The sequence below is a fragment of the Phyllostomus discolor genome, chromosome 5, assembly GCF_004126475.2.
Source record: "Phyllostomus discolor isolate MPI-MPIP mPhyDis1 chromosome 5, mPhyDis1.pri.v3, whole genome shotgun sequence".
Taxonomy (NCBI): domain Eukaryota; kingdom Metazoa; phylum Chordata; class Mammalia; order Chiroptera; family Phyllostomidae; genus Phyllostomus; species Phyllostomus discolor.
In genome coordinates this window covers 164185087-164207694 of record NC_040907.2, presented here as the reverse complement: position 1 = coordinate 164207694, position 22608 = coordinate 164185087, and the positions used below count along the sequence as shown (strand labels likewise).

Here is a 22608-nt window from a genome sequence, read left to right as displayed (position 1 = left end):
CAGGACTCCGGTGGGGTCAGCCTGGGGCCAAATCAACAAGGCAGACCTAGCCCTGAGTTGATGGTGGGGAGGCCTGGCAACTAAGTCCACGAAGGTAAGCCTGGCACCTGGGATGGTAGGGATGGATCTGTAGGTTGGGTCCACAGAGGAGAGCCTGAAGCCTGAGTACACTGGAGTGGACCTGGTCCTGGGTCCACAGGGGCCAGCCTGGGTCTATGGGGGAGGACCAGGGTCCTGGGTCTGCTGGAGCCTAGGGCCACAGGGGGTCATCCCGAAGGCTGGGTCCATGGGTACCAACTTGGAGCTTGAAGCCACAGAGGCCAGCTGGGCACGGGGGCAGGTCTGGTACCCGGGTCCATGGGGACTGGCCCAGCCCCACGGTACACAGGGCTAGCCTACAGCTGGTGTCCACGGCAAAGTCAGGTGCTCAGTTCGCTCTTCCCTTTCGATGAGGGTGGCACTCACAGGGTTCACTGCCCTGTGCAGCCTTGAGGAAAGGACGATGGCAGGTTATACGGACCTGCCTTGTCTACCCTCTTCCTGGGTCCTTTCTTATTTCTGGGTTCCTCCCAGGTGCTGTGATCTCTCACCTGGACGCCTCACTTCCTGACTTCCTGTAAGAGTGTTTTTGTACACAGACAGCTAGCTGTTCAAATCGATGCTTCCCTGAGGGGATAAGCCCTGTAAACTCCCCATCTATCTTCTTCCTCACATCATTCTTAAACGCTTCTGCCTTAATAGCCATGACAATAATTCTATTTTCTGAGTTACTAAGCTAATAAGATTATACTACAATGTTAAGTGGTTTGAAAACTCCACATCATGGAGTTTCTAAACTCCACTTTCTTTTTTCTAAATTATGGACTATACCTCTCCATTTGATTCTTTAACAAAATAGAAATAAGAGATACATATCCAGTATTTATTCTCAATATATTGCATGAATGGTCATAGAGAGCTTATGAAGGTGGCCGTAGACCCAGACATTTGTAAGAGTATAAATACACTTTAAAACAAATTTCAAAATGTCTACATAGTTAACACAACAAATATTTCTTAAATAAAATTAAAACAGGTATCTTCATCGTGACAGTGGACCTCGTGTAACCTAGTGGAGTACTGTCCACATAGTAGGTAGTCGATGAATTCTGCTAAACAAAGTTCATTAGAACAGAGGTGGTTATTTCCTACCGGCCAGTTCCTGAGACAGAGACGGCACTTAATAAATAATGTGTCTGATTACAAATATTCACATGCTGCTATGCCTGGTGATCCTCATATATTCCATATATTACTCTGAAAGATATTTTTATAACAAAAAAAGCTATAACTTTTTCACAGTTCTTGATAATGACAGCAGGAGTCAATCCAACATAGATATTTCAAATGAATGACTGCGCTTCCCTGTACAGCTACCCTGCCTCCACTCCCGAACTCTCCACAGTTAAGACAAGTCACTTAAAATGAAGTATGACTCCCTAACTCATCATGATAAGAACCTTCAAGGAAGAGGACAAGAACAGAAAAATGAAGCAGTTGATAAAACATTTAAAGTAACTATTACCCAGTAAATGGACTGGACAGGCAGTTGAAAATGGAAGATAAATTACTGTATTAAGAAAATTCACAGTCGCATACCATACATCATTGCAACATTTCATTAGCCATTTCCGATAAGTAAATGGTCATTTGACCCAGGCTATCTCTTTCAAGTATATGAATTTGTTGATCTTTATTTGCCAAGGAAAGGTTATCTTAAGTTTACCCGACTGCAATAACTCAGAATATAATTTATTTTATATGAAGATACGCTTAATGGAATGTCACCTTGCAGAAGTTCCTACCTGTGAAATTTTGCTAAAGCTTAGCTTTCTAATGAAAAAGAACATTCTTCACTCGCAGGGCATGCTAATCCACAAACTATGAAATCTAAGTATATCATACATCCAAAATAATAGCCCATTCTTTATGGCAAAAATAAGCAAGAAAAAAAATGAACAACTAAATCAAGTATTCTTGAAATATGCAACTTCTAAAAGAGCATACTTCAGGGTTACAGTGTAAGGAATAAAAATAGTATTTTATAAACAATGAAAAAAAGCAACAGAGTACTAATGCCAAATACTAGTAGTACTTTCTGTAACTCCAAGGATGTAGATTCACCAATAATAAGCTCTTTCTAAGTGACACATATTCGGTAGAACTAATTTCCAAGTGTTCACTGGAAACTGTCTCTCAATTTTGTAATTAAAGAACCGAAGCTCCTGTGTTCACCTGGATATAAACAGAGCTTATGCTGTATGCTCCATGTGACTAAAAATAAAACTTTTCAAATAGACCTTGTCACATTCTTCTGAACTATTAAAAATATCAAAAGGTCTGTCCTACAGGACGTGTACCCCTCCTACAATATACAGCTTATCCTTCAGCCGGAAGGCTGGTATCTCTCAAGCAAACTATACTTAATCAATTATTTCGAAGTGAAATAAGTCAGACAGAGAAAGACACGTACTGTATGATCTCCCTTATTGTGGAATCTTTAAAAAAGAAATGGGGACAACTGTAATTGAACAACAATTTTAAAAAAAGAAAAACCCTAATTAGGTGTGTAAAAACAAAAAAGCTCATAGATACAGAGAAAAAAAAGACTGGTAGGTGCCACAGGTGGGGGCTGGGGGGTGGGTGAAATGGGCAAAGGGGGTGAAAAGGTACAAATATCCAGTAATAACACTAGTCATGAGTTGTACAGCATGGTGGTCATATTTAAAAACACTGTATTGCATATTCGAAAGTTGTTGAAAGAGATCTTAAAACTCATTACAAGAAAAAAACGTTTTTTGTAAATATGTATAGCAACAGATCTTAACTAGATTTATTTGGTGGTAATTTTCCTCATGTTGTACACCTGAAACTAATATAATGTTATATGTCAATTAGATCTCAATTTTTTAAAATGCCCTCAAAGTATTTCAAGTAAGTACATGAACTAAGGTATTTCAAAAGCAGATTTAGTAAATTATTTCCAAATCTCCTATTTAATGTATTCTTAGTGATTGACTGTAGTTTAACATCCCAAGAACAGAAAACAAATATTGTCCATTTCTCTTAGAAATTTCTTATAAAATGATATTTTGATATCATTTTCAAGAATTTGGTATTCATTTCCATCTTCTGTGGAAATATATTCCATAAAACAACTCTTAACAAAATTGAAACTGTTTCCAAGTACTGTATGTTACAATATCTTCCACATGCTTTAAAAATTGGTTTTAGTCCTCCTGATCACTAGTATATTATTTCAAGCAAGTCTATATCTAGAAGAGTAAGAGAATTCAAAACCTTACCTCACAGTGCATGCTCTCACACACACACAGAATGTGCACGTACACAAATGTAGTCAGTGTATGTGTCGGTCCAGTGTTTTTATTGAGAGGGATTGTTCAAGTACAAAGTAATAATACTCCAACACAAATTATTAAACCTTAGGCCATGTTTTTAAGTCTAGTCACGTGAGGTGAGTTCTTTGTGAGACAATGCGCTGGTTTACTGAGCAAAATATGAGGGAAGAACCTTAGAAAACCTTATTCCTAAACACACATACCAAATGAATCCTCCACCAGGTCACCTTTGAACTCTGTTCACTTCTACTTCCAAGATGCAGTAAAACATCTTGGAACATAATATATTAAAATACAAAAAAGAATGAATCATGGCCAATAATTATGGGATTATCAGCATATTTCCATTATATAAATAAGTATAAGTGTTACCTGCGTCGTATACTTTTGTATTTCATCCAGAACAAAGTCTACTTCTTTTGAGGTCCTTAATGAAGCAAGATTTCCATTCAGGCTGTAGCAATAAACTTTGGCGGTGTCATAGCTTTCTCTGCTGGTGTTGATTTTGAGACAAGCATCCCCAATATGATTCCATCCTTCTCCACAAAGATGAGCTAGGGAAAAAAATTACAACTTATTTTGAGATTACCAAAAAGCAAGTGTATTGTCACTTATTTCAGAATTCTAAATATAATTTCTGTACCTGTTTAAATAACTGAACAATAAAATATTTAAATATACCAACAAAGTATACTAAACAAAATTTACCTAATAGTTTAGTGGAGAAAGAGAACAGAAGATTTTGAATTCTTAATTCTTAAATATAAGGTAAGCTGTGGCTCTGTAATATCTGTTAAAACATGTTAACTATTTGCTAGATTTTCTCTGTAAATCTGGTGTGTTGGCATATGGTTCTCCACAAGTAAAATGCTTACTATATATACATCCCAAAGTTAACTTACATAATAATAGATCACTCCAAAAGAAAAACAACCAGCATATAACAAAAGCAATTTCAAAGTTTTCCCTACAAGTGTAGCTAATTGTATTCCAAATCTAATTTCCACAGCCCGAGGTATACTATCAATATTTTGATTTAAGTTTGGTTCTTTGATTCTTTAATTATAATTGTGGAGAGAGAATTCTCATTTCATTATATTTAGAGAAAAAGTTATAATCTTTGCTTTTTAATACTTATTTTTACACAACTATTCAGGTCTTTCTAAAGTTTTAACACACTATTCAGTAATAGTGGCTTATCCTTCAAGTTGAAATTGAACCTAAAACAGGACCTAGTTCTAGAACACGGATTAATAATATATTGCAAAGGCAGGCACTAGAGTGCACTAATGAACAACGCAATGTCTCATGAACGCGCTGCTCTGTAAGGTTCGACTACATTTTAGTTTCCGCGTCACATTAAACACACCGGCGCCCCTGCCCCTGCAGCCTCAGATGCGGTAACGCAGTCTCTGCGGAACTGTCCGAAAGCACCTCTTCTCAAACATGTTGGCCTGAGACCCTTGTAACTCTTGACGACTCCACAGATCTTTCCTTTACCCACTTCCAGTTTGGTTTTGACCATATTAAAATTAAAGCTGATCATTTAAAGATGCGTTTGTTTATTTAAAGTTGTAATGTAAAATTTGGACGGACAGCGGACAGGGTAGTGGGCTTGGGGAACTGGGTGAACAGGTGGAGGGATTAAGAAGTGCCAAATGGTAGTCACAGCGAGGTGACAGACATGTAAAGTATAGCACAGGAACACAGTCGATAACACTGTGACAACCATGTACGGGGCCAGTGAGGACCAGAACCATCCGGAGCACCACTCTGTAAACTACAGGACAGTCCAGCTGCATCTGAAACTAACGCACGGTAATGCTGACTGCAAACTGTAATGAAAAAAACTTTAAAAAAAAAGAGAAATAGATAAATAAAACTCATTAGAAATACACTCCCCCAGCTTCTAGGATGTCCTGCCTGCCCTTTTATGCCGTAATTGAGGCCCAAAGGGGATGTGTTATCCAGTTCTCTCCCTGAGAGAGAGTAGCTGACAGTTCCAATCAGGCCCTTCGCATCAAACAGTTCAGATGTACTGATAACGGAAGCGGGGAATGAGCCGATGGGGAGATCAGGAGTAAAGCTGAGCGAAACGTTCGTTGAAGATGCTAGGGTGTGGCTATTCGGTTTCCTCTCTGATCTTCTTTCCGTGTTTCTATATATTTGAAATTGTTCGCATAAAATGTTTGGAAAAAATATTACAAATTAAAATAAATAGCATATTTAGTATTTTTAAAATGATAGTATCCAAAACAAAATAGTGAAAAGTGTACCACTGTTTCACATTTGTGCAAACCTCTTTAATGGTGGGTGAGTATAAGACAACTGTATTCTCATATCTGCTTCTCCATTCAATCTATTGGAACCATACATTACATAGCCTTTGGAAAACTCTACAGTAATCCCATTACAGAATGAGAATTAAAAATGCAAATAATATCTTAGTATTATGAGTTTTGACCTCACGGACCCGTTAAAAGGGCCCATGAACAGGAGACTCTGTTTCTTTAATAACTGCTGTTGTATTAAATTGAGCACCAAGAATAGCACACAGTTCCTGGGATGCAGTAAGCCCTCAATAAACCGTAATTATCATCTAATAAGATTGCTTAAAACACCTTTGTTTTCATTTCTAGGCTACACACACAGCAATCTTCCTGTCTTCTAGAATTACCAAATGACTTCAAGGCAATGGTACAAAAATTCTATTAAATTAGGGCTTTTTCTTACATCATCAAATCAAAGAAGGGTTTACGTGGGTTTTTTGTTTGTTTGTTTTTGGCCAATTCACCTTTTTTCCCCCCAAGGCCAAAAATACCCAATGACAAATTATACAAATGAAAACAAGTGCATGGGCCTTTGAAGCTAAACTAACTTATACCACTGAACCAAATGTTCTGATGCTTGAGGCTTTTGTCATATTGAGTATCAACTCAGCTTTAGAGTTAAAAAGAAAGCAGTAAATTTGCCAAATGAGTTGAGTGAGATAAATTCAAACTTCCAAGTTCACATGAGACCAATTTAAAAAATGCAGTTCACGAATTTTCATGGACAAGTGCCACTGCCATAGACTGGGCTCCCCATTCAGACCATTCACCGCCTTGGGACAAGCTGGAAGAAAAGCACACTATGGTGTAGTAAATATGAACACAGAACAAGCAAAGCTGGTATATAACACCACATTTTATGGTATTTATTGTATTGTATTTTTTATTCTTCAAAATGTTAGCCTGTTCAAATGGAGCCATTATACCAGACCAAAGTTTTTTCCTGGGCAGTGAGCAGGTAGGATCTACCAATATAACTTTATTGTTATTTCTCAAAACTTCCAATGGTAACCAAATCCCTTTTTTATTGAAGTAATCTTCCTTTAAATATACACATTCCTTTCAGTGAAATTCTATTTTGGTCCAGGATTTGCTATGTATTTTTAAAGAGACTTTGTAGTTATTTTTACTGATCAATAGGTCGATTTTAGAATTTAATGCTTAGAAATCAGTATTACTTTTGCCCTGGCTGGTGTGGCTCAGTGGATTCAGTGCCAGCCTGCGAACCAAAGGGTCGCCGGTTCGATTCCCAGTCAGGGCACATGCCTGAATTATGGGCCAGTTTTCCAGTAGGGGGCAGGAGAGAGGCAACCACACATTGATATTCTTCTCACTCTCTTTCTCCTTCCCTTCCTCTCTCTCTAAAAATAAATAAATAAATAAAATCTTTAAGAAAAAGAAATCATATTACTTTCAAGTTCAATGTCATCTCATACTGCTTCTCAAATCCTGCCCACTGAATTACTATTCTCTAATTTTCTCAAAGTTCACACACATAAATATATCACAATATATTGCGAGCTTTAAAGGTTTGCTATGGCTGGGTAGCTCAGTTGGTTAGAGCATCATCCCAATACTTCAAGGTTGTGGGTTTGATGCCAGTCAGGGCACATACGAGCATCAACCAATGAACGAATGAATGCATAAATAAATGGAACAACAAATCAATCTCTCTCTCCCCCCCACCCCCATCCTGTTCCTCTCTCTCCAGAAATCAAGAAATAAAAATTAAAAAATAAATTAAAACTTTAAAGGTCAACATATAAACAAAATTCAAAATTCAAATAAACATTCCAACATCTCAATAGCACTTATCAAGGCAATCTAAGTTTTATGTAATTACATGAACTTGTAAGAAAGACATGAATCCCATGATGGAATTTTCAATACATTTTAGAATTACACAGGCTTAGAAATTTTTTTACAAAGAAATAAAAAGACAAACAAAAAGCACGGGACACAGAAAGGCGTATAATCAAACAGAGAATGCCCAGTCAATAGTCACTTCTATTACAATCACGCAATTCTGAGCAAGTCACTCAGCCAGTGTATCTCAGTTTATCTGTGTCACGGGAAGATGAAACTGGCTAAATATTTATATAACTTTTTCATGTACTGATTTTCCCTTTCAGATTTAAAAAGAATAGTGGTTCAGATCTACTAAGAAGAGTGTTAACAATAAAAAAATAAACTGAAATTGCTTTTTAAAATGAGCTTTATTCTCATTGGCAGAATTTCGATTCTCATTAAATCATATAATATTTATTACAAGTGTTACCATTTAGAATTTAAAAAGCAGTCAGGAAAATATAGTTCCCACAATTTAAAAAAAAAAAAACAGCACTTAAAAATCAAATCAAATATGTCCAAATGTTAACATCTGTTAAAATTTGGCTATCTGTAGGAGTGCTTATTACTTTCTATGTTAAGACATCAATTTTTAAAATTGGAAGGGGATTCTATCAAGTCAACAGGATAAAAAATACAAGAAACCAAAGACATCTTAAAAGAAGTGCAAGCAAACATACAAATATCCTTGTAGAAGCAAAGCTGCCATTGTTTCAACAGTACCGTTTATTTGCTCTTGGTTTCATTTTGGAGAACATTCATTCTGCTAAAAGCTCTTTGCAATAACGCTGCTCATCTGTGGACTGGGGAGCTCGTTGAGCGAACTGACATTTTTACCTGGTAAAGCCTGGCACTCTTGTTGTCTCTGATCCCACTGGCAGTTCAAGTTCAGTGAGCAGGTTTTACAGCTGGTAAGTTTGTTACAAATCTGCTCATTTTTCACATAGCATTTGGTGTAGTTTTTCACAAACTAGAAAGTTAAAAGATAAAACGTTACTTTCACCTTTGCACAGCAATGATTCTTAAACTTCAGTGTAAATAAATTACCTGGTGAAGTTGTAAATACAAATTTCTAACCCCAAGTTCAATTCTACTGAATCAGAATCTCTCTTTATTCATTAATTTAGTTACACTACAGTTCTTGGAATTGGAATGTGTACATATTGGACAGTATGGGCAAATTACACAATTTGAAACAGAACCCATCTAATGAAAACATTTTCTATTGAATTGGGTAGTAGGCTTCCAAGTCAACAAATAAAGCCAATGCACAAAGCCATCTCTCTTAATGATCACATGAAAGAATTCCAGTCATCATAAAACTATCATGCAAATCCCTGGAATGAAGTGGAAATGATAAGCAGTAAAAATTTAAGAGATGCTTTATCAGAATACAATAAATTTTTAAAATGAATTATTCTCTCAATAACTCAAACTAATTTTATTCCCACAGACATTAAATATTGGTTTTGGTTAATTGATGTTTCTCCTGTATTTGTCACATTGCCTTTATCCAGGCTGCAAACAACCTGCAGAAGCTACTTTTAAAAAAAATGTTATTGATTGATTTTTAGAGAAACATTGCTTTGTTGTTGCCCTTATTTATGCATTCACCGGTTGCTTCATGTATGTGCCCTGACCAGGAATCGAACCCGCCAATGTTGGTGTACTGGGAGGATAGTGCTCTAACCAACAAACCTACCCAGCCAGAACTGTAGTATGTAACCGTATTTCAATTAATTTCAGCACTAAGAGTTTAAAAGTTAAAAGAGAAAAACACAGGGAACGTAGGAACTTTAGTGGCAATCCCTACATACGCCAAGGTTCCCATATTTCACATACTATCAGTATCTATGGCACAGCCTGCCTCGTCAAAATCGGGTATTACATTCCTGGCTCAACGCTTCCTGGGACGCTTCTTTGAAGAAGAAGTCATGAAGGACGTCCTGCTACCTCCTGGGCCCCACTCCCCCCCCCCAGTTTTCTCACACGGATATAAATGCTCGCCTCGGGCTTGCTCATATAAGGAAGCTAAACACTTCTTTTCAGTCAGTAAACTTAAAAGTTAAAATTTAGTAATAACTATCTCATGTAGAAAAACAGTTAAAGCAATCTTCATCCTCTTAGATACTTCTAAATATCCCCACCAAATATCTATTTGTCAACTCTTACATTTTCCTACACAAAACACATCGTAGTCCCCTTCAGTGGGAAGATGTTCATTCCTTTAGAGCAAATTACGCAGACTATAAGGTAATATAAAAAGTCCACAGATACTCGTGTTTGTCTTTCTGCATCCAAAAATAGCAGCAAATACAATTTTTAAGATCTCAAATTACTTTGTGACTCTTACTCAACCGTCATATTTTCATTAGAAACATATTAACTTCCTTGTTATTTATTCTAATTCAGTTTTTGTTTTCATGTAGCACATAAATCAGTATTAGTCCATATGATCATTGTAGTTCCCAACCCTCGCCAGCTAACAAGAGAAATAAATTTACTCGACTCTTTTGACAAATAGCATTACTGAGATGCCAAACATCACCTTAGAATGAGAGAAAGAATAACATACAAAAGCCGCATCTTAGGATAACAATGACATCATTAGAGTCACCCTCCAAGTAACTAACTATACTGCTCTTCATTAACGACGGTACAGTCACTGACTGGTGCTGAACCAGGACAATAGATGAAACCATCTTTCATTTGCACGCCAGGCCAATTTAATCAATTATGGAAGAAAGCTGAGAGCTATTCTGAAAAATGGCTGGCATTTTCTGGCCTCATGAAGCAGACGAACATTGTAAACAGACTACGAAGACTAACCATTACTGGTCTTCACTCTAACATAGACGGAAATTTAAAATGAAAAGCTGGGAGAAGTAAGCAGCCTATTTGAACTGTGAGAGCTCAATATTTGCAACTCACAGTAAATATGATTAAATAATGAAATAGGGTATCAGTGGACATCATTTACATGGAAATCTCGTGGACCTTTCTGTACCCATTAGCATTTGGTTTAGCTTAATCACCAGACATCGCGATAAAACTGTCTGAAAGACACATTACATCAAAGTCTAAATTACAAGTGAGTACCATCTGCTCACTTACACCACCTCGCCCACTGCTTTCCTTGTTAACTTAGCACTGGCAAAAATAAAATAGAGAGCAAAAAAAGCACCTTATAAAATGAATGCTTGATAGCAGTTGATACCCCACAACTTTTGGGATATGCATATTTTCACTTAGGGTCCATGTCCAGACGCAGGTGAACTCAGGGTTATTCAACAAAGCTTCAAATGAAATCTGCTTGCAGTTTTTACCTACTGACATTCTCCATGTTAGTCCTGTAGCCCTAAACCTCGTTCTACTTCCCCCCTCCTGTTTCCACATGACTCGCCGCCGTAACTCATGAGACGAACATTAATCCAAGCATGAACAAGTACTTCCGATTTTCAAAGATGAGTCACGTCAGAGTAACATTCAAACAAATAAAATGGAAGTATGTATTGTTGTTAAAGTAACTTGCATCGCTAGAATGCATACATGTATGCCTACACAAGTAGGTTTACAGTTGCTTGTGTGGAAAATAACACAGTCATTCATAAATAATAACACAAGAATAAACTCTGTTTTGCATACTCACACTGTAAACCTGCTTTTTGCCTGTATTTCAAAACCACTTATATGAAAGCAAAAAGATTCAATTGATGAGTCAGTAACTAAACATTGTCCTCCATTTTGAGTTTTGAATACTATTGTAGAATAGAATCATAAAACTTAATATTTTGAAATATGACTGGTTAGTGCAGAAAATTTTCAGATGACACAACAGAAGTTTTTTCTTTCTTATTTCCCAACCCCCTTTTCTTTACCTTTCATCTCTGCCTGCTATTTTGAAAAACAAATAGGCACTTCTGTTGATTAATAAAAATTTAGAGAAAAACAATGTATAGTGTATTTAGTTGAAAATCGGTATGCACATTAGTTATTTAAGCTGTAGTCCAACTGGGGAAACTTTAATCCTATTAAATACATTTTTTAAATACTTTTTAAATTTTTATTTCGATTTGTTGACATCTAACACACAGGACATTTTTAGTACCCACTTAAAAGGTTAAAATCTGCAGCTCTTAATCAACTTTCACCTGCCATGAATATTAATTTTATGATGTTTTCAAGTGCCTACCTAAAGCAGGGTGCCTGGATCCCACCGCTATTGAGAATTTGAGCCAGATACTTTTCTGTGGGAGGCCTGCCCACGCATTGTGGGACGTTCAGCGGCATCCGTGTCCTCTACCGATTAGATGCCATCGTCAGCCACACAGTCATGACAACCAAAGACGTCCACGCACATGGCCAAATGGCCCTCGGAGGACAAAACTGCCTCCGGCTGAGAAGCACTGCTCTCAGGACAGATGCTGAGCAAAAGGGAAGCCGACACCGCCAATGCCTCAGGTTAAACTTACACACGGGGCATGGAAATGACATGCTAGACCACACCACCACTGACGAGATCTCCCTGGAAATGATCTCGGTAAGTCCCTATAATCTTATTTCCATCAGCACTGGAGACAGCATTTTACAGCCATAAATCTTTTTGTTTTAAATCAGCTTTGTAATAATTTTCCCAATCTTGTCCATGAAAAGAAGTAAAAGTTACTGGACTCAAAATGGAACCCACACTGACAAATTTAAACAACAAATCGCAGACTGAACTGACAGTGTACTAAGAGAGCGACATAATAAGGGAATAAAACATTCCCTGCGTGTTCTCTAAATGCCTTGATGTAAGAAGGGCTATTTTTTACAGCCCTACTACGTGCTAGGCCAATGATTACACAGCAGCAACGTTAAGTCCATGACCGTGTACCCTCGAGTACTGACCACACTGCAGTTGCTGCTGGCCGACATGCACTTCTTGTCGTCACACCACTGACACCCGTTGGTGTTGGCCGTGCAGCTGGCACAGTCGGCGTATCTGTAACACCTGTCATCAGAAGCCACTGCAATGCGAACGGGGCAGAGAGACATATCAGAACGCGAGTGGAAATGTCACGCTTCTTGATTCGCGCATTTTCAACATCTGTTTAAGAATCGCTCAGACATTTTTAAACCCTAAATATGACCATCAATCTCAACATAAGTTCTTCAGTATGAAGTCAGCTTTGTGGCTAATTGTGTTTACAAGGCTTTAAATACATCCTGCCTTCATCTTAATTACTGAATCTACACGATCTATAGCTATTTGAAATGTCCACATTATGGAGGAGGGAGAAAACACTCACAGGTAATTTTATGAACAAAATGTATTACTATATACCTAAAAGAAAACATTATTAATCATTGAAATTACAGAAATTGTTTTTAACTTCATGGTCTGGCTTGGCAATAATTCAGGAAGAAAAAAATAATACCAAGTGCATAATAAATTACTTCATTTTATTTCTTTGAAGCATGTAATATTTCTTAGAAAGAATTATTTGAAGTCATTTTTTACTCACATAGGAAAATAATTTTTATATATGATCATGTTATGTATAAAATATTGATATGTAATTTTACATGCAGAATTTTAAAAAGAAAACTAAAAATAGCTAATAAAGATATTAAATTATTAATTGCCGTCTAGTTCAAACATTAGATTCCTAATTAGAGGATTATAAATTTTTAATTTCTGAAAACTACAAAGGTAATTCTCACAAGCAGAATGCATTTCTACATCTAGCCAAGTAGAGAAGCTATGTGCCAGAGATGAGAGAAAGAAAAGAAAAAACAGCTTTTACCTGTTTTAGGAGGGCACTTTGCTCTAAGAATATTATTCGTATTCCCGGATTCCCAAGATTCACAGTAATTTTTATTCCAAATACATTTTATCCCTGGACCAGCATTTTTACACAGTTCTTCATCTCTAAAAGCCTTGCAATTTGGAGGTTTGTATACAAGGATGTCATTAAGGAGTACACTAGAAAATCCTCCGAATATATACATGGACCTAATAAAAACAGAACAAGAATCTTAAAGAAACACTATTAACAAAAGTCTCTGTTGAGTGTATTACTTTTAAAAATGAATTTAAATATATATTTTACATTATTTTACCGAGGGAGGAAACAATGTTTTAGCAATAGATACTTGCTGTACATGTATTATAAGGTACACTGTAGAACTGCTATCTAAAATTGTGATTTTTAAATACAGCCATAAAATTTAGAAATTAGATAAGGAGACCTTCTTACAGTATTTTACTATCCTCTTGTAAAATTCACAAAAAAAGAGTAAAATAGTCAAAAAGATTTTCAAAATTTCAATTTAGAAAGAAAATCCCAATCACTGAATTGATCAGTATTCCCAATGCCAAAGATGAGTGACATGCCCTGACAGTAACACTGTTACCTCTAAAAATACTATTAATGTAATAAATGGAAAAGGTCCGAAAACACTTCGATAATACCTTCTATTATTTAAGAGAAGTAAAATAGAAATCAACAAAACACAATTTTTCAGCAGAGAAGCCTCAAGTTTATATATTTACACACTCTGAATTTCCTGTACTACTATTTTGGAAGCCAACTGATACCAATTACAGTTTCATTGTGGTTAACTTTTACCTGCTTTTAGTATCATATTGGAGAATGTTGACATAATTTGAGTAAAATGGAAATAAAATGAACTTATAACCATGTTCTTGCGAATTATACATTTTAAGCTAATGAATGAGCTAGCATATTTTTACTATCGCTTGAGTCCATATTACCACATTTTTGCTACAGAAATAGAGAAATCGTACAAACTTATAAGAGGAAGGTAGCTTAAAGATCATCCAGCCCAAATTCCCAGTGGGTTTAAGGATATTCAAATCCAGAGGGGTTAAAAGATTTGTCAAAAAGCATACATTTATAATGACAACTGAAATGAATTCTCCTCACTACCCTTGCTCTCTTGCATAGAAACAGGAACTACTAGCCTTTCTATCACTTCAGTGTCATCTTTTTAAAGGAAGTCACTCACTATCCGGTCCCTGGAGAAAGGAAAAGAAGGCGGGACTGCCTTTTTTAAGTGTCTGAAGTTGTACCTCAGCACCTTTCCTTCCACGACCCCTGCCCCTTAAACACATTTAAACACAGAAAGAATGGAGAATACGGTTAATGAGCCAAAAGGTCCTCCACGGTACAGCAGGGATACATAAAATCAAATGCCATTAAGTACAAATGGTAGTTTTGAAAGAATAACAGAATATGCAGAGAGTAAAACTGATCAATGTATTTCTTTTACCCATTAATGACGACTGCAGAGTGTCCAAATCTGTTGACGTCTCTATGAAGATTTGGTTTTGGTAATATTTTCCATTCATCACAAGCTAGGAAAAAAAGAGACCAGAAGAACAAAAAATTAAAATAAAAAATTAATACAAATACTAAAAAACAATCATTGCTCATATTAATGATGTAATACATAAAGTCAGAAACCCTTTCGTTAATTTTTCATGACCTACAATTTAGGTTACTCAACTAGCATTATTTCTTAAATAGAAATGGCTTTTGCCTAAAATTCTCACAAATAAATTTATGTGTATGAGAATAAAGGAAATGAAAGAAAAGAAAATGGGTGTATGGGTGTATTTATATTGGAAAATAATCTTTTTTTCTTTTTTATCTTTATTATATTTTCCCATTACCATTTAGTCCCCTCATACCCCGGTACCCCCAGCAATCACCACACTGCTGTCCATGTCCATGAGCCCCTTTTCCTTTTTGCTCCATCCCTCTGCCCACTAACCTCCCCCCACCACTAGCTGCCATCCATTCTCCATCTATGAATCTGTCCTTATTTTGCTTATTAGTTCAGTTTGTTCATTAGATTCCACATATGAGTGAAATCGCATGGTATTTGTCTTTCTCTGACTGGCTTATTTCACTTTGCATAAAGGAGGAGAGCTTAAGAAACATCTTGGACAACAGGAAAATAATTTCAATGACATTATCTTTACCAAATAAACCCAGGTTCACATAGTGAAATAATATATGAACATCAATGCCAGGCAAATCTAGTAGAAAGTTAAATCACTAAATCAAACTTTATATACATGCATACAAAATTAAGTAGAATATATAATTTTCAATGAAAGCATGTCTAAAAACAGAATTATCAAAATCAAATATTTAGTATAGAATCCCAAGAGACCCTGACTACCCAGAGTAACCTTGCAAGAGAACAAAGCTGGAGTTATCATGCTCCTTGATTTCAAACTATATCACAAAGCAATAATAATCAAAACAGCATGGTACTGGCACAAATACAGGCGCACAGGTCAATGGAAAAGGATAAAGAGGTCAGAAATAAATCCATGCTCATCAGCCAATTAATCTACAGCAAAAGAGGGAAGAATATACAATAAGGAAAAACAATCTCTTCAATAAATGATGTTGGGAACACTGGGCAGCTACATGAAAAAAACTGGATGAGTCTTACAACATCTATGAAAGTAAACTCAAAGTGGATTAAATTATTAATGTAAGACCAGAAACCATAAAACTCCTAGAAAAAAAAAACTCTTTGGCATCAGCCTTACCAATATTTTTCAGATCTGCTCCTCAGCTAAGAGCACCACAAGCAAAAATAAACAAATGAGACTACACAAAACTAAGAAGCTTCTGCACAGTGAAGGAAACCATCACCAAAGTGAGACAGTAATCTATTAAATGGGAGAAGATTCTTATAAATGACATATCTGATAAGAAGTTAGTATCAAAAATATACAAAGAATGCATACAACTCAATATCAAAAAAAAAAACAGATGACCCCATTAAAAATGGGCAGAAGATGTGAATATTTTTCTGATAAAGACATACAGATGGAAAACTGACGCATGACGCATGGTCAACACCTCTATTCATCACCACAGTGCAAGTCAATACCACATGAGCTCTCCCCTCACACCCGTCAGAGTGGCTATTAGCCATTAAGACAGTAAATAACAAGTGCTGACAGGGATGTGGGCAAAGGGAAACCCTCGTGTAACACGGGTGGGGATGTAAGTTGATGCAGCCACTCTGAAAAGTAGTACGGGAGTTCCTCAAAAAGTTTAAAATAGAACTCCCAGATGATCCAGCTGCTCTGCTTCTGGGCATTTATCTGAAGAAACAAAAACGCTAATCTGAGAAGTTATATGTGCCTGTAGATTTATTGCGGTATTATTTACAATAGTCAAGATATGGAAACAACAGTCTACTAATAGATGAATATTTGCTAGTGTTTTGACAATGTTTTATCCATAGACACACTTTTCACATAACACCTATGACTTTTCTAAGAGCCAGTGCTCTGAAAATCACATTTTGGGAAATACTATTATAGACGGCTGTGCATAGGGTTAAGTATGCCAATTTCACACGCTAAAGTTCATTGAAGAAATGTGTGTAGTACTACAAAACTTTCAAAGTGCTTTCATCTCCATCACTTAAAATAGTCTTTATAAGAATCCTGTGAGGTTGATTGAGCTGGTATTACCTCACATTAAAAATATTTAACAATTCGACCCAGGACAAGTTAGGCAATTTCTTTAAGCCTATTCGGTTACATTTGTTTTTCTGAAAGTTATGTTTATGAATGTTTGCTATTACAAAACTAATTTGACGGAACTACCCAAGTGTCCATCAATAAGTAAGAGGATACAAAAACTGTGGTATATATTTATACAGTGGGATACAGTTACTTGGCCACTAAAAAGAAGGAAACCTTACTGTTTGTGACGGCATGGATGGATGGACCTGGAGAGCATTATGCTAAGCAAAATAAGTCAGACAGAGAAAGACAAATACCATATGATTTCACTCGTACGTGGAATCTAATGAACAAAACGAATTAACAAGTAAAACAGAAACAGACTCATAGAGAGCAGGCTGACAGCAGGAGGGAGCTCAGCGGGGTGCAGGGACTGCACAAAAGACAAAAAAGAAAAAAAAGCCATGGACATGAACAACAGTGTGGCGACTGCTGGGAGAAGGGGGGATGGAGGGGGCGGAGGAGGGTACAGGGGAAACAAATGATGATGGTCGGAGACTTGACTTTGGGCGGTGAACACACAGTGCACAGATGACGTGTTGTAGAATGGTGTACCTGAAACCTCTATCATTTTATTGGCCAGTGTCACCCCAATAAATTTAATAAAAAAGAACAAAAAAAGAATTGTAAAGCATTATTCGCACGTGGAGAGGAGGTGCGACCTGAAAAGGGCACAGACTTCAGCAAAGTGGTGACCAAGAGTTCACTGGTTGGGAAGGACAGGTTTCAGACTTTCCGTACAATCTCAACACACACACACACACAAGCCCCATGACTGCTGGTTTGTAAACTGTGTGTTGGTTATAGGACTTCAGGAACAGAACTAGAAACCAGAATATGCTTCAGACAAAGAAAACAGAAGCGTCAGATGAAAGAGTAGGGCTACCAGAAAGCAGGACTTCCAGAAATCAGTTTATTATAAAAGTCTCCAAAGAAGAATCCTCAAGGTCATTTTTGGACATCCACAGTCCAGAAAAGAAAATGACCCAACAATCTGAGCCCACCTTGGAGGAAAAGGTAAGTAATTCAGCCCGACGTCCAATACAAGCCAGGCAAAAGGAAGAAAGGAAGGCGGATTTTCAAGATGAAAGGCATAAAATATACTGAGGAAAACTATCTAAGACATGAGTTAGGAAAAAGAGCTAATAGAATAAAATGAGCATAACTACAAATTTTGCTTTTTAAGATTTCTTCTAACTGTAGGAGATATTCTCCTTTAGGAAAAAGACAATTTTCAGTACACATAATAGTCTAAAGAATAGCTAGTATTACAAACACATGTGCCACTACCCAGGTTTGTCAAAACCATTATTTTATCACGTTTACTACAGTTTTTTAAGAAAAAAATTACAGATAACATTTTCTTGTGTACTCACAAGAATGTTTTATAACATCTTCCCTCTTCAAGTCCAACCGCTGTCCTCTATTTGCTCATCAGAGTTTTTATATTTATGATACATGAATAGTATTTTGTATAGGTTCTAAAAATATATATTAATACAAATGACATATATACACACAAAATGATATCCTTCTGCAACTTGCTTGGTTTATTCAACTCACTGAGTTTTGATTTTAGGTCTTTCTTTCTTTTTTGGACCATCGTAATCCTTTTTAAGGGTGTAGTTCAGTGGCATTACGAACACTCCCAGAGTTGTTCAGGTACCGTCATAATGTATCTCCAGAGCGTTCTTCATCTGGTTAAACTGAATCGGGGTGTCCACCCCATGATCCAGGGGCCGTGTGTGGCCCAGGATGGCTATGAATGTGGCCCAACACAAAATCATAAATTTACTTAAAACCTTTATTTTGTTCATCAGTTTTCATTAGTGTTGGTGTATTTAATGTGTGGCCCAAGACAATTCTTCTTCCAGTGTGGCCCAGAGGCACCAAAAGTTTGCACACCCTGAAATAATAATTCCCCATATCCCTCTCTCCACAATAATTCCACGTTATATCTAGGTCCCTCACACAAGTGGAATCATATGGTTTTCCTCCTTTTGTGACTGGATTATTTCATTTAGCACAGGGATTTTTCAACCGGTGTGAGCAAGAATTTTTAAAACATGCGAATCCTGACTGTTTAGCCAGGGGCACTGACCTCTTTCCCCTGAGATTGTCAAATAAAAAATGACAACAGCCAACACAACAACAGCTACTTGGTGTGGGTGAATCAAAATTATACCTATTTTGTCAGAACAGCAATATATATATATATATATATATATATATATATATTAATATATATATTAGTGTGTTGCAGAATTTTAGTAGTTAGTTTATGTGTGTCATAAGATGAAAAGGGTTTCAAAAGAAAAAGGCAAGCAAAATATAACCGGAGACGTTGAAATTAAGAACAATCTGACAGTAACCAAAGGAAAAGGTAGGAGGGGACAATGGGGGGAAGGGTTTTCAGAAACAACTATAAAGGACGCATGGATAAAACCAAGAGTGGGCGGAAGCAAGGGAGGGAGGTGGGTTTGGCTGGGGAGTGGTGGGGGGTAAATGCAGACAACAGTATTGAGTAACAATAAAATAATTTTTTGAAAAAATGAAAAAGGTTGAAAAATTGCTTATTCAACATAGTATCTTCAAGGTTCAGCCATGCTGTAGCATGTGTCAGAATTTCCTTCCTTTGTGAGTCTGAATAACATATCCATGTATGTTACTCATAGATATCTATAGATACAGATATCAATTCATCCATCAGTGGGCACTTGGGTTGCTTCCAATTTTGGCTACTGTGAAGAAGCTGCTATAAAAATGGGTTTACGAGTGACTGTTCCTGTCCTTCTCTCAATCATTTTGAGTGCACACCTGTAGTGGCATTTCTGGGTCATATGGTGATATTATATGTGACATGTTGAGGAGCCCCTACACTCTTCCAAGCAGCTGTGTGTAAATGCCAACCAGCAGCGCACAAGCGTTCCGAATTCTCCACGTCCTTACCCAAACCCATTTTCTATTTCTTGATCATAGCCATCCTACTGGGTGTGATGTGGCATCACATTGTGGGGTTGATCTGCATTTCCCTAGTAATTAGTCATGTTGAGCATCTGTGTATCTTTTGGGGAGAAATGTCTATTCAACAACCCATTTAAATGTATGCATATATGTGGTGCTGTGTGTTCATTTTAACCATGTTATACCATTGCTTTGTATGACTCTACCGTATTTACCCATTCATCTGGTAATGGTCATTCAGCCTTTTCTCAGACTTTTCCCACCACAAGTCATGTTGGTATGTTCACTGTCATTCACACATTCTTGTGCACATTTTGAGAGTTTCTCTAGGTAGATTTCTTTTTTTTTTTTTAATTTTATTTTAATCATTGTTCAAATACAGTTTTCTCCTTTTCACTCCCAATCCAGCCCACCCACCCAACCCTCCCCCCTTCCCCCCCATTACCCCCCACCCCTAGTTTTTGTCCACGTGTCCTCCAAATTTGTTCCCGTGGACCCTTCCCACTGTCCCCTGAAATTCCCTCTTCTCTCCCCTGTGGTCACTGTCAGCCTGTCCTCTATTTCAGTGTCTTTGGTTATATTTTGCTTGTTTCTTTGTTTTGTTGTTTAGGTTCCTGTTAAAGGTGAAATTATATGGTATTTGTCTTTCACTGCCTGGCTTGTTTCGCTTAGCATAATGTTTTCCAGCTCCATCCATGCTGTTGCAAAGGGTAGGAGCTCCTTCTTTCTTTCTGATTTCTAAGAGTAAAATTACTTACTATGCTTAAGGACAGGCATAACATCAATTTCACTAGATTTTGACAATTTGCTCTCCAAAGTACTTTCACTGACTAAATACTCCTACGAGCAGTACGTGATGGGTTTTCTTCTTTCATATTCTCTCCAACATGAATCTCTATCAGACATTTTTTGTTTTTACCAATCTAATGAATGGTTTTATTTTACACATTTTCTGAGTTGCTAGTGAGATCAAGCGCCTTTTCACCTCTACAGGTCTTCTGTAAAATCACAGTTCGAGTCTCATCCGTTTTTCTAGTTGACTATTTTTCTTAATAATTCTTTATTAAACATTCTGAATACCAACCCTCTGCTGGTCATATGAATTGCCATATATTTTCCTTTGCTGTGTTCCATCTTTTCACTTAGTTATGGAATCTTGTTTTACAAAAAAGTGCGTAGATTAACTTGGTCAAATTTTCGATTTGTTCTTTTTATTTTTAACAGGAAGATAATCCCTAATTTTATTCTAAAAGATGTACAGCCCAGCCTTTACTGCTTTGATCTTTGGAACTTACTTTTACCTCTGTAGCAATGCTCCAAGTTCAATTTTTCCCACACACCACATTTCGCAGATATTTCTCAGTATATTTCCAGATACCAGTTTCCCCAGAACCATTTTGAACATTTATTTCTGACCTGCTATTTTTTGTGCCTTTTTAAATTTCTGTGCTGTTTTGGTTTGTTCTTGTTTTGCTTGTTTTTAACTAAAAATATAAAGGGTCTGGCACAATTAATGCCCCTGTTTTTTTTGTTTTGTTTTGCTTTGTTTTTGTTTTTAATGAGCTGGTAATCTATACCAAATCTTTTATGACAAAATCATAAGCATGTAATTCTGTAACGTAACAATGCCACACTCAGGCACACCATGTGACACTTTAGGTGAAGTGTTCAAATTGCTGTCCACCTCGTGCGAGACATCCACGTACCCTACCAACTGCACTCAGTGGCGTTACTTCTGCCAGACCCTGCATGTGTGCAAAGTTTAAAAGTGAAATGATCCCCCTGGCTGGCGTAGCTCAGTGGATTGAGTGCAGGCTGAGAACCAAAGTGTCGCAGGTTCGATTCCCAGTCAGGGTACATGCATGGGTTGCAGGCCACGGCCCCCAGCAACCGCACATTGATGTTTCTCTCTCTCTCTATCTCTATCTCCCTCCCTTCCCTCTCTATAAATAAATAAAAATCTAAAAAAAAAAGTGAAATGATTCCATGGGGTTTATGATAAAAGGGCCTCCTGCTCTGTCTTCCCAATGCCTATGCCACAATCACAGAAGTAAGCACTTTGAATTCTAAGTAAAAAACTAGAGTTTGTTTGTACATTTACCTCCCTGCTCCCAGCGGCATACTTAGTTCTTAGCCTCAGACATCTGCAACCTCCTTCGTGCAGGTGTGCACACACACACTTCCCCCCTTCGTCCTCCCTGTGTACTCAGATTTTTTTAGATAAATATTATATGATATTATTCACAGATAAGGCATGCAGCTTGCTCCGACTGCATTTTCATTCATGAACATTATTTTATTTTCCCCACAGATCGTTTTCCCACTTGGCTTTCTATATCTCTACTATCGATTCCTCCCCATCCACAGTGGAAATTTTTACACCTCTATTCCTGCCATGTCCTGACATGGGTCATCAAGTGTCCATGTGCTCAGAGTTTGATATCTAAGCTGGCTCTGTCCCCAATAACCGTAAGAACGTGGAAGGGAAGTGGTACCCCAG

At 37.1% G+C, this 22608-nt stretch overlaps 1 protein-coding gene across 4 annotated transcripts in view; it reads right to left on the bottom strand.

The window, feature by feature from the left end:
* The window catches only part of ATRNL1 (attractin like 1), a 512339-nt gene that overhangs the window by 394505 nt on the left and 95226 nt on the right, over positions 1-22608 (bottom strand). For all 4 annotated transcript variants that reach the window (XM_036027363.1, XM_028513523.2, XM_036027364.1 and 1 more), the window contains exons 11-15: positions 14855-14939; positions 13366-13574; positions 12467-12585; positions 8414-8546; positions 3771-3952 (exon numbers count right to left, since the gene is read on the bottom strand). In XM_036027363.1, coding sequence (XP_035883256.1) covers positions 3771-3952; positions 8414-8546; positions 12467-12585; positions 13366-13574; positions 14855-14939 — 728 coding nt within the window. The remainder of the gene's footprint in view (positions 1-3770; positions 3953-8413; positions 8547-12466; positions 12586-13365; positions 13575-14854; positions 14940-22608) is intronic.